Source organism: Cydia strobilella, chromosome Z (genome assembly GCF_947568885.1).
Source record: "Cydia strobilella chromosome Z, ilCydStro3.1, whole genome shotgun sequence".
NCBI classification, from domain to species: domain Eukaryota; kingdom Metazoa; phylum Arthropoda; class Insecta; order Lepidoptera; family Tortricidae; genus Cydia; species Cydia strobilella.
The window spans coordinates 25,388,412-25,404,513 of NC_086068.1; the positions used below are offsets into that span (position 1 = coordinate 25,388,412).

Below are 16,102 nucleotides of genomic sequence, written 5' to 3' on the forward strand. Positions count from 1 at the left end.
TTTTATCGTTTCGTTTTGTGGTGTTTATTATAAACAGTTCCACCTTATTTTAAGCATTAAGCTATAAGTACAAAGAAAAAAATAACGCCTAACTCCTCAGCTTCCTAAGGTCCATATATATACCCATAATGGTTGAGTAGTTTTCTAAATGATCATGGAACCCATCATCAGAATTAGATTTTAAACAAATATTACTTAATCGCATCTGGAAAAGTGTAATCTTTAATTTAAAAAAAACCGGCTTCACAAAACTGTTTGAAATGTCATTGAAAATATTTACAACTCATAACAAATGTTTAGTTAACAAACGTTTAACCTCAATTAGGTAACAATCGTTTGTAGTAGTCATTTGAACATAAAACTATGTAAGAAAGGTATAAAACATAAATTAAAAACATAAAATATTAATAAGGGATAACCCCCTCAGGTAAGGTTAAATCAGAAAATATCAAAATTTCATCCAGAATGAAGGACAGGGGATTTCGTCTACGTAGAATGTAGAATCCAGTGATTAGCAAATGCAAGCGTGAAAAAACATCCAGTCTCAAACCATCCGATATCGTGAGTGTTGTGTGTAGGCAAAGTGACAAGTGACAACCCTAGCGTACAAGTGAATAATCAACATCAAGTGCGGATAGTTCGCAAATCCCGCGCAACTAGAAGATGTTGATACAATTCCTCGCCATCATTGTGCCTGTGATCACGAACGTAATGTCACGTTCAAAACGTCAAACCAAAAAATAAGTGCTCGCGATTAAGGGTCTCCGGCAAGCTCGGTTCTCCATACAAACGTAGTTCCGCTCTCATTTTAAAACGACTAGCTAGATTGCTCTGAAATTTTGGACTTATAATAGGATAAGGTAAATCTATGTCTGTAATTAGTTTATGTAGCTTCAGATACCATAGTTAAAAAAATACAGCGAATTTAAGTTTTTTATACAAAACTTGTTTTTGCTCTAATTAGTTTGTTTTATAAACTGGAGCTATATAAACTAATTTCAGACCTAGATGAGGTATCACGTCATTATATGTGCAAAGTTTCATTACAATCCAACACGTAGTTTTAAAATGAGAGCAGAACTACGTTGGTATGGGAAGGTGCAATTCGGCCGATCTTGCCGGGGACTCTTAAGTCCCGTTTCAGTTTTAAGATTAAAAGGTTAAAACTTTGTATAACACCTGTTTTGTACCCTTATTTATACAAATAAATATATTTTATTTGATTGATTGATGGATTGAAGGGGATTATTATCCAGGAATACGAGTAGAGTACCTACTAGAGTTAATGGAATCCAAGAAAATACCCGGAATAAGTAGATATAGGAATATGTGTTACTATACACAGTAAGAGAATCCAAATTCAGGCAAATTATACCTATTTAACAGGAATTTTACAAAATCGATTCATCGACTGAGAAATTAGTTTGACGTTTACAGAAATACGTTTTCTCATTGGAATATAATTTATATACAAATTAGCTAAGAAAATAAAATATAATCATTTCTTTTAAACGGTGAAATTAATCAATTAAAAAAAAATATATATTTTCATTTTTCAGAACTTTGTGACAATTTTTTATTCTTAGTGTAGTACTTGGCTGCACCGCTACTACATTTTATGTCACATCCGATGTTCCACTGTTTAAAATACAATACTGACTAGGTACCTACAATATCACCAAACATTATAGCTTGAGGCGGTCTTCGTCAGTGGTTAGAGCCGATACAGACGGACTGCAACCCGACTGCAATTTGTATCGGAACTGCACGGCGACTGCACGTCAACTGCACGCCAACGTCGGCGTGCACTTCCCATACAAGTTGCAGTCGGGTTGCAATCCGTCTGTACTGGCTCTTAGGTACAGGTACCGAGATATTTTTGTCACATCTTGCAACAACTATTTCAACGAATTGTCAAGGAAGCTTATAAAACACTTGCTGTAGACACAGCTTGTATGTAGAACAAAAATTGGAAGCAAAAAGTAGACCTTGAATGACTGGCACGCATTTATTACAGTCTCTTTCCCTTGAAATTAGCTTATTTAATATTTAGCAATTTTTAAGCTATTACAGCCTAATAGCTGGGATGTACTGTGTATCTTTTTCCAGAAACCGTCGGCCATAAAAGCAAGCCCGTAATTCAAGGTTGCATTGTTACGAGTATGCTTCAAATTTTTGGTGCAATTTCCAGTGTTTTTATAAACTTCTTGCAAATTCATTACCTTTACATCGTTGCGGCTCAAAACCAAGTCAACGCCACTGCGAAACCTGCTGTGGTCTATAGATATACGCACGAATACGTACTTACTTACTTTCCTTTACCTACACGATATTTATACATTAAAAATTAATACCATTAAAATTTTATGGTAATCCTAAATAAATAATTCTACTTAATTAATGAGTATCTATTATTTACAACATTCTTTGATAAAAGACTAGTCTTGCGTTTCACAATTCACTCCTTATCTTTTCTCACAATAAAAACAATTTAACTAGGGAAGTTGGCAACCATAACTTTTTGTCTTTTTACTCATCTTAGGCGGTTTGATATAGATATTACATAAAGAAATGTAAGAAGAGTAAGCAGTAACAAAATTATTTTCTGCTCAATCAAAATACGCAATAAAATTATTAATTACAGAGACCTATGTAAATAATTTCAACGGAAACCATAATAATAAACCATAGTACGTTCCATAGCTGGTTGGTTGCATAGCTGTAGGAATTAAGTATTTATTGGAACAAGTGGCTGTGGATTCGATTAACCCTGGTTCACATTTGTCTGTCATGTCGTGTTGTGTTGTGTCGTGACGCATATCGGTTTCATACATTTAATAGGGTAACACAACACGACACGACAGACAAATGTGAACCGGGGTTTAGTTTATTTGCGAGCCGGTGATCGATTTGTATTCTTTTCCTAGTCCAATAAGTTAAAGGAATAAATACACACTTATTTTACATATAATTCTTACAATGTACAAAATATACCCTTCACAGTCAACAGCGTTACATTATCGCTAATTTCCCCCCTACAAGGTTATTGCTACTCTGAGAAAACCTCTTAACAAAAGTTATAGAGGGAAATGCTTGGAATGCAATTTTTGACTTCGTAGATTTGTTTGGACTAGTTAGGAGGTGAACATATCAGAAGTCGCCGGCCGTAACCCTGGTGGCGGAGGGAGAGGGGGGTTTGAAGGTTTCATTTTTCGGTTTTTTCGATCATATCTCGGACACTATGCGTCTGAGCGACATGGCCACTTATACAAAATGAAAAGTGATTTAATTTGTTACAAGTTTTATTCAAGTTTTTCGATATCTTGTATAGTTTTTGAGATATCCGCTCTTGAAGGTTTATTTGGGGCTCTCATTTCTATCTTGATTATCTACATCAGTGAAGCTGCTAGGCCGGGTTTGGTATCGTTTTCCTATAGCTCGGGGGTGCTGAACTCATTTATGGTATCAACATTGACACCATTCCTAAGTAAAAACCAAATTTAAAAATATGCTTTTTTAAACTCTTCACGCTTAAAAATTCTTCACGTTGAAAATTGATATGGAGATGGTTTGAGTCCCGGGACAGTACATAGAATAGTTTTTATAACCAAAATCATCTTTTGAGGGTGTGAAAAGTGGGGTGGAATTTTGTATGGGGATGCAATAGCCGCTAAACCGATTTAAATAATATCTGGGATGGTCTACATGTTTGATTTAGTTGAAAATGATACCAAAGAGGATATAATAGGATAGAGTGGTACCATAGTAAATTTTGCAGCCACAGTAAATTCACTGCCGCACACGATTAATACTAAAAATTAAGATGTATAAAAATACCATAATAATGTATTTATATTTGGATAAATGATTTTTTTATTTGAATTGTTAAATAACAAACGAAACCGACAACGCCATCTATCCGAGAGTAGGCCAATGGTAGTGGCGCCATCTGTTCGAGAGTCAGATTTTCTTGATTTTCGAGGCACGTTTTTTTACTTGAACTGTATCCATCTATTACGGAGTTATATCTATTTTTGATGATACCAAACATGAAGTCATACCTCAAACCTAAACTTAAACAATACCTATTAACCTCAGGAATTCAACTTCGGCGAAGAAGCTGAATTCCCCGCACACCAAATTTCACACCTTCAAAGTAACAAGTATTATTTTTGAGATAAAAGCTATCTTATGTCTCGGGACTTAAAACATTTCTATACCAAATTTCAACTAAATCGGTTCAGCGGTTTAAGCGTGAATAGGAATAGGAAAAAAAAGGTATGTGTTTAAAGTTTATATGTTTTGGCAATTTGGCACTCCCGATTTATACGAACACGATACGAAACATGGCCTAGTAGCTTTATTGATGTAGATATATAGATAAAATTGAGAGCCCCAAATAAACTTTCAATAGAGAATATCTCTAAAACTAGTTAAGATATCGAAAAATTTTATTAAATTAAACTTGTAGCAAATTTAATCAGCTTTCGTTTTGTTTAAGTAGTCATGTCGCTGTCGCTAAGACGTAAAATTTCCAAGATATACTTAAGTGAAAAACCGAAAAATGGGACCTTCAAACCCCCCTCTCCCCCCGGCACCAGGGTTACGGCCGGGGACTTTTGATATGTTCACCTCCTAATAACTAGTCCAAACAAAGTTACGGAGTCAAAAATTGTGTTCCTAGCATTTCCCTCTATACCTTCTTATTGCTTGGCCTACTTCAATACCCATTCACCTTGGTTTTTGTTTGTTTTCCAGTCAACTGAACCTTATCAATACCACAGACTAGGTGCACCGAAAACCATCCTCGTGGGTAATATAACAAGTGTTTGGCAAAATATAGCTAATAACGAGTTAAAAATTAACCGTAGGTACATAGACAAGAGAAGCGTAAAAATTGATAAATAATAATTAACAAAAAGAGTATCCATATTACTGTCGTCGTTTGGTGTATCGTCGAATTATATGGCTGGTCATGCGTAGTGCGGATACGAGCCCAGATGCGACGTCACGTGGGGTGGGGCCATAGAGTGGGGGGAGTAGAGGTTGCTCCCCCCACCGCCCCAGTTGCTCCACGACGCCGACGGGAAAATCGACGCTGCAACAATAGTTTGCCAGCTTAACTTGGTAGAAAGAGGATCAATACACGTCAGCGAAATGGTTATCGACCACCCGATGTATAAGAAGAGAGTTTTTGTTATAACTGTTCTACATGTGAGAATCGCTTGGTAAAACATGCAAAATATGCTTAAACACAATAATAGAAGTCGATAAAATTCACAAAAAGATACACTCGCATAAAGTATAATATATTCGGCATGACGCACCAAAATGATTTCTACTTAATTTGTTATATGTTCATTGGGTAAATAAATTACTGAAACTACATTTGTCTAAATCCTTAACTTTATTTTTCATCAGTGCATTTAAGCTATTTGGGTTTGAATAGAGTTTAACATAGCCTTCCATTAAGTCAAGAGTGCTAAGTCGAGTTGTGCCACTGACAACCCGTTTCGAGTACCGTGCCAATATTTGCACAAGCGAGTGTACCGCCGTATTAGTACTGAGAAATGCAGATTCCCTCAAGTGCGTACTGCGTTTGAAGGGTGCATGGCATTAACTATATGATTATACATATCACTTACAAGTATGTTGACATGTTTTCGCACATTCAGTAAAGAAATGATTTTGGCACGTAACATTAGTTCGCATTGAAAAAGGTCGCTTAAAGCAGTTAATATAATAGTGTATTTAGTTACCTGTTGATGTCGGCATGGCTGCGTGGGGAGCCATGAACGACGAGAGCTTTGCCGAGTGATGGTAAGAGCTCATGAAAAGATCGCTTTGATATTTATATGCCGGATCGCTCGCCGCCGGTTGTGTGGCCGCCGCTAGCCCTTGGAAGTCGAATTTATAGGCATAGCGTTTGCCATGGACCTTAGTCATGATGTTCTTGTCATAGTAGTATCTGGACAAAGGTGAAACATTAGAAAAAATCTATAAAAACACAACAAATTATTCGAAATAGGTATGTCGCTCTAGGGTGAACTCGCACAGCAAGGAAACGGGTACCCGACAAGTCGCTTAGCCACACGCTTCGATCTAGGTGTATGTTACCTGAGAGCCCTGCTCAGTTTGTCGTAATTCATGTTGGGCTTGGACTTGCGCTCGCCCCACCGGCGCGCTACCTCGTCCGGGTCGGTCAGCTTGAACTCGCCGTTGGTGCCCTCCCAGGTGATGCAGCCTGCGTTGCTCGAGTCACTCAGAAGTTCCAGCAGGAACTGCCAGAGTTGGATTTGACCTGATCCTGAAATGAAAAGCGTAATAAGTAACAGCATACACACACACAAATTTGTATCAGAGTAGTAGTTGCTAAAAATAGTGGCAGCTATCTCGCAATTCTATTTGTTTCGCTATATTGTCGCCTTGCGCCCTGGGATTTGATAGCACAAACGATTTTTAAAGCGTTTAAATAAGCGCCAAGGTACTTTTGTTAATCGCAGTCATTAGCGTGGTGACTGATTGCCGCCCCAAACCCTATCATTACCGCACATAAAATGAGCATTTCACCGCGCCCCTGGCGACTTGCCCTCGATATTTGCTCGAAATGGTTCATATTCATTCAGACACCATTCAAATACACTGAAGACCCGATATAAAAGATATATAAACTGCGCAGGCTAAGAAACAGATTCGCGTTTGATTTTTATGTAAGCGCCACAGGCTTCCTTAAATTTGAACTTGAATATTTTATTTATTTGAACAAATATGAACTACGTTACGAACTATGCAAATTTCATTAATGTTGGGTTAGGCCATAATTCTCATGAATCTCATGATATGATCGTTCCACGATCATGGAACGTACAAAATAAAGTGTTGGAATCAGTTTTGGAATCTTTTGCTTGCTCAGCGCTGTCAGCATAGTTGCATTTTTATTACCTGTCACTATGCCTGTCACTCTCGCACTTATATACTTGTTAGAACGTGACAGGCATGGTGACAGGCGATAAAAATGCTACCGTGCTCAGCCCGCAGGTCTCAATACGAGTACACGAGAAGCGAAGGACAGGGTTTGGTTCTATAGTAGTAGTAGTAGTGTAGTAGTTGTAGTGAAACACAACTTGCTAGACAAACACTGATTTATTTTATATGTGCGGGTACACTTCTAATAATCGATCTACCCGTAAGTTACATATACTACATCTCTCTCGTTATGCAATAAACAGTAACAAAAACTGAACAGTCATCACGCTCTGTCGAATACGCGCCAAAAATTATAAGCGTTTCAAACGCTCAATATTTTTCAACATTTTAAATATTACTGCCTTGGGTGAGACTTGAACTCACGGCCTCTGGATCGATACTCCAGCGCTCTGCCAACTGAGCCACCAAGACTTCATCCATAGTCAGCAAATCTTCCCACTATATGGGTCTAGGGGACCCTAGCGACATCTACCGTAAGAGTGTTACACTTCTTAAACGGCCACCGGAGTTCCAAGTCATATTGGAAATTCACCAGTTACGATGTGCTACCCATTCTAAATTAATTTTTTAACAAGCAGAAACGTCTGCGATCGATGCTATTAAGCTTAGAATAAATTTAAAAGTGGAAAAATTACTGCCTTGGGTGAGACTTGAACTCACGGCCTCTGGATCGATACTCCAGCGCTCTGCCAGCTGAGCCACCAAGACCTCATCCATAGTCAGCAAATCTTCCCACTATATGGGTCTAGGGGACCCTAGCGACATCTGATGGATGAGGTCTTGGTGGCTCAGTTGGCAGAGCGCTGGAGTATCGATCCAGAGGCCGTGAGTTCAAGTCTCACCCAAGGCAGTAATTTTCCTACTTTTAAATTTATTCTAAGCTTAATAGCATCGATCGCAGACGTTTCTGCTTGTTAAAAAATTAATTTAGAATGGGTAGCACATCGTAACTGGTGAATTTCCAATATGACTTGGAACTCCGGTGGCCGTTTAAGAAGTGTAACACTCTTACGGTAGATGTCGCTAGGGTCCCCTAGACCCATATAGTGGGAAGATTTGCTGACTATGGATGAGGTCTTGGTGGCTCAGTTGGCAGAGCGCTGGAGTATCGATCCAGAGGCCGTGAGTTCAAGTCTCACCCAAGGCAGTAATTTTTCCACTTTTAAATTTATTCTAAGCTTAATAGCATCGATCGCAGACGTTTCTGCTTGTTAAAAAATTAATTTAGAATGGGTAGCACATCGTAACTGGTGAATTTCCAATATGACTTGGAACTCCGGTGGCCGTTTAAGAAGTGTAACACTCTTACGGTAGATGTCGCTAGGGTCCCCTAGACCCATATAGTGGGAAGATTTGCTGACTATGGATGAGGTCTTGGTGACTCAGTTGGCAGAGCGCTGGAGTATCGATCCAGAGGCCGTGAGTTCAAGTCTCACCCAAGGCAGTAATTTTCCACTTTTAAATTTATTCTAAGCTTAATAGCATCGATCGCAGACGTTTCTGCTTGTTAAAAAATTAATTTAGAATGGGTAGCACATCGTAACTGGTGAATTTCCAATATGACTTGGAACTCCGGTGGCCGTTTAAGAAGTGTAACACTCTTACGGTAGATGTCGCTAGGGTCCCCTAGACCCATATAGTGGGAAGATTTGCTGACTATGGATGAGGTCTTGGTGGCTCAGTTGGCAGAGCGCTGGAGTATCGATCCAGAGGCCGTGAGTTCAAGTCTCACCCAAGGCAGTAATTTTTCCACTTTTAAATTTATTCTAAGCTTAATAGCATCGATCGCAGACGTTTCTGCTTGTTAAAAAATTAATTTAGAATGGGTAGCACATCGTAACTGGTGAATTTCCAATATGACTTGGAACTCCGGTGGCCGTTTAAGAAGTGTAACACTCTTACGGTGATGTCGCTAGGGTCCCCTAGACCCATATAGTGGGAAGATTTGCTGACTATGGATGAGGTCTTGGTGGCTCAGTTGGCAGAGCGCTGGAGTATCGATCCAGAGGCCGTGAGTTCAAGTCTCACCCAAGGCAGTAATTTTTCCACTTTTAAATTTATTCTAACCTTAATAGCATCGATCGCAGACGTTTCTGCTTGTTAAAAAAATAATTTAGAATGGGTAACACATCGTAACTGGTGAATTTCCAATATGACTTGGAACTCCGGTGGCCGTTTAAGAAGTGTAACACTCTTACGGTAGATGTCGCTAGGGTCCCCTAGACCCATATAGTGGGAAGATTTGCTGAGTATGGATGAGGTCTTGGTGGCTCAGTTGGCAGAGCGCTGGAGTATCGATCCAGAGGCCGTGAGTTCAAGTCTCACCCAAGGCAGTAATTTTTCCACTTTTAAATTTATTCTAAGCTTAATAGCATCGATCGCAGACGTTTCTGCTTGTTAAACAATTAATTTAGAATGGGTAGCACATCGTAACTGGTGAATTTCCAATATGACTTGGAACTCCGGTGGCCGTTTAAGAAGTGTAACACTCTTACGGTAGATGTCGCTAGGGTCCCCTAGACCCATATAGTGGGAAGATTTGCTGACTATGGATGAGGTCTTGGTGGCTCAGTTGGCAGAGCGCTGGAGTATCGATCCAGAGGCCGTGAGTTCAAGTCTCACCCAAGGCAGTAATTTTTTCACTTTTAAATTTATTCTAAGCTTAATAGCATCGATCGCAGACGTTTCTGCTTGTTAAAAAATTAATTTAGAATGGGTAGCACATCGTAACTGGTAAATTTCCAATATGACTTGGAACTCCGGTGGCCGTTTAAGAAGTGTAACACTCTTACGGTAGATGTCGCTAGGGTCCCCTAGACCCATATAGTGGGAAGATTTGCTGACTATGGATGAGGTCTTGGTGGCTCAGTTGGCAGAGCGCTGGAGTATCGATCCAGAGGCCGTGAGTTCAAGTCTCACCCAAGGCAGTAATTTTTCCACTTTTAAATTTATTCTAAGCTTAATAGCATCGATCGCAGACGTTTCTGCTTGTTAAAAAAATAATAATTTTAAATATATTTTAATAAAATAATGTGAAGTATAAAAAAGTATTTTTATTTTTTCCGGTGTTCAAACGATATAAATTATGATTACAAAAATAAAAAAATTCATGCATGGAGCTAATTATAATTATTATACAAAAGCGTTGTTAATCCGCATTTTTAATGAGTATTCCTTGTTACGCAAAAAAATAATGAGTGAGCAAATAGTGGCGTAAAGGATCCCTTGCTAATAATTTACGGGCACTCAGTATGAAGTGCAAAATGGCAGTAATGCCCCTTCAAGCTGTGGTAGATGCAGTCGGCAAGCGCACCACCAAGCGTGAGCTACTCGTAGCGCAGGCCGCAGACGGTTTATTACAATAGTTATGCACAACTTTCAGTGTTAAACTCTCTAAGTGACTCAATAACTATGCGTGAATAGGTGTATTAATTATTGTTCAAAAAAGTACAGACTAGGAAGTTGCGTGTATCATTGATTAGATACCTTTGACAAATGTTACCTTGCTTATAGTGGTACTTGTTTGATAAATCATAATATGTAATATGTGTATTAAAAAAAACAACGCCTGATGGTAAGCAGTCACCGTAGCCTATTGACGCCTGCAACTCCAGAGGTGCTACATGCGCATTAATAATCGACCCTAACACCCCGCACCTTCGTTGAGCTCTGGCAACCTTACTCACCGGCAGGAACACAACACTATGGTTCTGTACCTAAGGTGGAGGTACTTCCCCTCTGCTCTAGATCTGGAATGACTTCCGCTGTGCTGTGCCCTACCACATAAAGCGCGAGATGAGATTCACAGTGCCCATATAGCTCTATTTTAAACGTAGTTTAAGGAAATACCCGGGTCTACCTTAAAATAGTATTTTCAATTCCAACTATTTAATAACTAATAAGTAAGATGTCAAAATAGTTAGTGTTATTCAAACTCGTTGCCGATTAAACTACCAGATACGAGTATAACCATCCGAAAGAAGGCGTAGAAAGTGAAGCATAAGCTAGTATGTAACGCTTGATCGAAGGCCCGTGTAAGTAGAAGATTTAGTATTCGACATTGGTTTATGTTCGGGGTGACGTAGGAGCATGTCGCGATATTGGGCGGGCTTGTTCAAGCCCGCACGACTGGCGAGGAGGCCCAGTCGAGTGTAACGGGCCGTGCCCGACCGGCGGAACAGTGTATTACGTTTACTATTTATACGTCACTGATACAATGGAAAAATAAAGTGTAGAGGTATACTCTCCAGTAACAACGTTTTCTTTTTGCGCATTCAACGGCAGTTACATGTGCGGTGTAGCGGCTATACAGGTGACATCATGGTGTATTAAAATCGTGAAACTTGTAAATGCAGCGCATCTATTTATGGTTATAAGATATATAATATGTAGGCCCTTATTAATACATGGGTCGATTTGAGTCGGTGAAACTAAAGGGTTGACTTGACTATAGGTATTTACTGAAAAGTATATTTCGTCTTGAAAAACACCCATTAACTCTTTTTTTAGGGTTCCGTAGCTAAATGGCAAAAAACGGAACCCTTATAGATTCGTCATGTCTGTCTGTCTGTCCGTATGTCACAGCCACTTTTCTCTGAAACTATAAGAACTATACTGTTGAAACTTGGTAAGTAGATGTATTCTGTGAACCGCATTAAGATTTTCACATAAAAAAAGAAAAAAAAAACAATAAATTATACTTGGAACTGAAACTAAAAAAAAAAAAATATTAAACCCATACGCGTGGGGTATAGTGTTAGGTCTTCAAAAATGATATTGAGGTTTTTAATATATTTTTTTTCTAAACTGAATAGTTTGCGCGAGAGACACTTCCAAAGTGGTAAAATGTGTGTCGTCCCCTCTGTAACTTCTAAAATAAGAGAATGATAAAACTGAAAAAAATATATGATGTACATTACCATGCAAACTTCCACCGAAAATTGGTTTGAACGAGTTCTAGTAAGTAGTTTTTTTTAAAACGTCATAAATCGTAAACCGCAATTTACCTTTCACTCACGTTTCACATAAAAAATACATTGTTAAAATTATGTAATGTACGGAACCCTAGGTGCGCGAGTCCGACTCGCACTTGGCCGGTTTTTTAGGGTTACGTAGTCAACTAGGAACTTGTTTTGCCATGCCCATCTGTCTGTTTGTCTGTCCTCGGCGTTGCTCCGTGATCGTTAGTGCTAGAAAGCTGCAATATATAAATCAATCATGATACAATTAAAACTAGAAAAAACCGGACAAGTGTGCGTCGGAGTCGCCGACTGAGGGTTCCGTACAAATTTGATATATTTTTTTTTACAAATTTGTACTATTGATTGAGATTTTTCCCTCTGTACTTGTAGTGTTAAAATATGTATACGTGTTTTGCGACATAAACGGCCGTATCTTTTTTTACGTTTACTTAGAAGTTTCATTTATTCACAGCTTCAAGGGACTGTAGACCTTAGTATATGTATGGTTTTAATTTCAACTCGATACCTCCACGCGTTCCTGAGATAAGGAGCCTTGACAAACAGACGGACGGACAACAAAGTGATCCTATAAGGGTTCCGTTTTTTCCTTACGTACGGAACCCTAAAAAATGTTTTAGTGTACCTTTTAGGACGGAGTACTTTCGCAGCGTTTTTGTTTGTTGGTATGTACCCTACAGTCTACACCCAGCTAGACTTACAAAACGTGCATGGACACATAGACTCTACAAATAAAATCGTGTCAGATATTTTTGCGGCCTTCGTTGTGTAACATATTATTGCAGTAAGTAAGGTACCTAGATAAACTTTTTGGTTTTGTAAACAAAAGTGAATAGAGATATATATATATATATTATTAGGTATCTATACCTATATGATTCAAGAGACGTGAGCAGGACTAACACTACACATACAGAGAACATTAGTGGATCGTTTACCATCGTAATTAAGTTAAAAGAACACACCTTTTTCATTTGTTTTACTTATTGCTAAGTAAAAGTTTAATTCTCGCCAATAACAGCCAATGACGATTCAACGATCTTGGGGCACATTATTTTCATAGTGGCAACTCGCTTTGATCTATTGTTAGATCGCGATGCGCGTTTGGTGACTGACAGTAAGGTGCCTGGGATATTCATATTATTCATTTATTAGATACTTACTCATATTTATATAAGTGATTGTATATTGTGAAAATTTCAATATGTAAAGGTTTGTGTTATAAGCGAAGAATAACAAACGTTTTACTATGATATTGTACTCGTAGATGATTGCAGTGCAGTAGGTGAACAGCAAACAGGCCCGAGCGTGCGGCGTGTGAGCGATTTCGTTATGAAAAAGTTAGAAAAGTCAAGACAAGTAAATTACACGGTACGGGAGTTCGTTCATGGGTATGGGCATGGGAACTTCGACTAGCAATTATAGTTCGGGTCTGCCACGTGGCTTTAATTGTCTTTATGCGTTTAAATTGCAGGCAGTGAGCGGGGAAACTGATTCAGGGCATAGTAATAAAAATAAAGTTATATGTTTAAGTAAATAATTGTACAATAGTATCAATGTAAAAAAAAACCAGACAAGTGCGAGTCGGACTCGCCCACCGAGGGTTTCGTACTCTTTAGTACTTGTTGTTATAGCGGCGACATAAATACATCATCTGTGAAAATTTTTACTGTCTAGTTATCACGGTTCATGAGATACCGCTAGGTGACAGACAGACGGACAGACAGGCAGACGGACAGACGGACAGTCGGAGTCGGTCGGAGTGGTGTTATTAATAGGTTTCCGTTTTTACCCTTTGGTACAGAACCCTAAAAACGTACCTCGGAAAATCAAGAATAATTTATGCTCGAATAGATGGCGCCATATCTTTGGCCTATACTAGTGTAGATGGCGACACCGTTTGATATTTTACAATTTTAACACATATCAGTGAAATAACATGGGTCTAAGTCATGGCGTTCTAAAAAGAACATTTACCTATCCATATATATATATATACAGACAGAATGTCAGGATCTTTTTAGTGTTCCGTGCAAAACTTTGTTTTGACAAACGGAACACTTATGGGATCACTTCGGTCTTGCAAATCAGTTAAATGCGTTTTTCTCAGAGACCGTTTGACATAGATACCTAAAATTTAAAACAGTTATAGCAATTACCACCGCTAATATTTATTTATGACACTAATAAGATTATGACTTTTGGCAAATGACATCATTGCCGCATATTTTGTAACAAATTGTAATTTATTAGAAAATTAATTGTTTATTCATTTTTATTTAAATCCTGTGTCGAAAGATGGCAGTAAATTTACTGTGACTACAACATTTACTATGATAATAACCCTCTATACACTCTATTCTCTTTGAAAGTATTGAGTAGTAAACTTAGAGCTTTCAGAAATTAAACTGAAAGTACCTATAATTTAAATAACATTAATATCATCTAGATTTATCAGTATTAAATAATTGAAGAACACTTAAAATCTATTACGTACACATTTATCTACAAAAGTAATCTATACCACCCTTTGTTAAAACTCTATTATATGTGACTTAATATAGATAAAATATCGCAATTTACATAAAAATAAGGTGGCATGATAAGTGACTGCCGCACCCCTATCCGACGAACCGTCGTCGTTAGCCTATTAACATTTGACTTTCATACAGGTTTACAAACTTAAATACATTATGAAACAAGCTATATTACACCTTTTGTTCGTGTAATAAGAATTTTTATATTCGTAAATAAATTGATGGAATTTTAAGTACCGATTACAGAGAGATAGTGCATACAGTTACGTGGCGTACTGTTCCCACACGTACTGTGCTTTATCGGCGATCTATGTTGCATGTGGCCGAACAATTTGATTTGATTTACTTACAATTTAACCTTAAAGAGTGGTTTTAGCAAACAGTGTCACTTTAATATATGTATTTTAACAAGTTAAAATACTACTGATTTAGGGCAGTTTATATTTTTCGGCGAGAAGATATTTACTTGATAAAAATCGACTGTTTAGGACAATGTTTGTTTGTGAAAGCTTGAAAACGAGCTAAAGCAGTTCATGGATCATTTAAGCTTGAAAACCCTTGAATGGGGTTTGTTATCGCGATCTCGCGTGTTCGCTCCGCGTGAGACCTGGTCACCCTACTTTCTCAGAGGTCAGCCTGCAGGTCACCCCTGGCTACTTTCACCTTGCCAGATATCAATTTATCGGGATTTAATAATGAGAAATTTGATTTCGGTCGTTATTTTTAACCCATACTACCTATACAACCATGCCCGAGCTAGGTATCATTTTTAGGGTTCCGTTACCCAAGGTAAAAACGGGACCCTATTACTAAGACTCCGCTGTCCGTCTGTCCGTCTGTCACCAGGCTGTATCTCATGAACCGTGATAGCTAGACAGTTGAAATTTTCACAGATGATGTATTTCTGTCGCCGCTATAACAACAAATATTAAAAAGTACGGAACCCTCGGTGCGCAAGTCCGACTCCTACTTGGCCGGTTTTTATTGTTTTTATGCAACTCCAATTGTTAAAAAGGTGCCAATTGAGTTAGGCGCAGACTAAAAATGCGATAATTCCGATCCCGTTATCCTTGGAGCGTAGTTCAGCTTTATAGCAAGAACCTACGGCTCTATTAGATCTGATAGTATTCTGAATCTCTTTTTTCAATTTAATTGCAAGTAGTTAAATTTATATTGCTGGAAAGACAACTGAGACAGTACTTAGTTACAGGAAAAACAAGGAAATTTCTTAAATCCTGTTTCTGTTGGACAGCTGCCGATTGATTGCTGGCTGGATTTCCAGTACGCAGTACTAGACGATCTGTCTTTTCATTTTACAAAAAATACCAAGTACTTTGTATTTTAAATTACCTGAATTTGCCAGACGACTACTCGTTGGACCAAACATTTGATAAGGATCTGGAACAAACAAAATAAAATATTAACAATGCATTTATTAATTTTTGACAAGCAGAAACGTCTGCGATCGATGCCAGAGGCCGTGAGTTCAAGTCTCACCCAAGGCAGTAATTTTTCCACTTTTAAATTTAAATGCATTTATTGTTGTATCAACCGTGTAATTTAATATGATTCATTTGTTAGACAATCGCCTCACCTAAT

General features: G+C 38.2%; 1 protein-coding gene and 1 long non-coding RNA gene across 2 annotated transcripts in view; one reads left to right on the plus strand and one right to left on the minus strand.

Annotated features, from left to right (window-relative positions):
* The window catches only part of LOC134754498 (uncharacterized), a 95,482-nt gene extending 83,500 nt beyond the window's left edge, over positions 1–11,982 (plus strand). The window contains exon 2 of the long non-coding RNA XR_010128901.1: positions 11,748–11,982. This is a non-coding gene — a long non-coding RNA (uncharacterized LOC134754498). The remainder of the gene's footprint in view (positions 1–11,747) is intronic.
* LOC134754357 (DNA-binding protein D-ETS-3) overlaps positions 4,725–16,102 on the minus strand; it is a 130,348-nt gene continuing 118,970 nt past the window's right edge. Inside the window, exons 6-9 of the mRNA XM_063690651.1 lie at positions 15,854–15,901; positions 6,118–6,307; positions 5,760–5,968; positions 4,725–5,098 (exon numbers count right to left, since the gene is read on the minus strand). Of these exons, the coding sequence (XP_063546721.1) occupies positions 4,974–5,098; positions 5,760–5,968; positions 6,118–6,307; positions 15,854–15,901 (572 nt within the window). The 3' untranslated portion in view covers positions 4,725–4,973. The remainder of the gene's footprint in view (positions 5,099–5,759; positions 5,969–6,117; positions 6,308–15,853; positions 15,902–16,102) is intronic.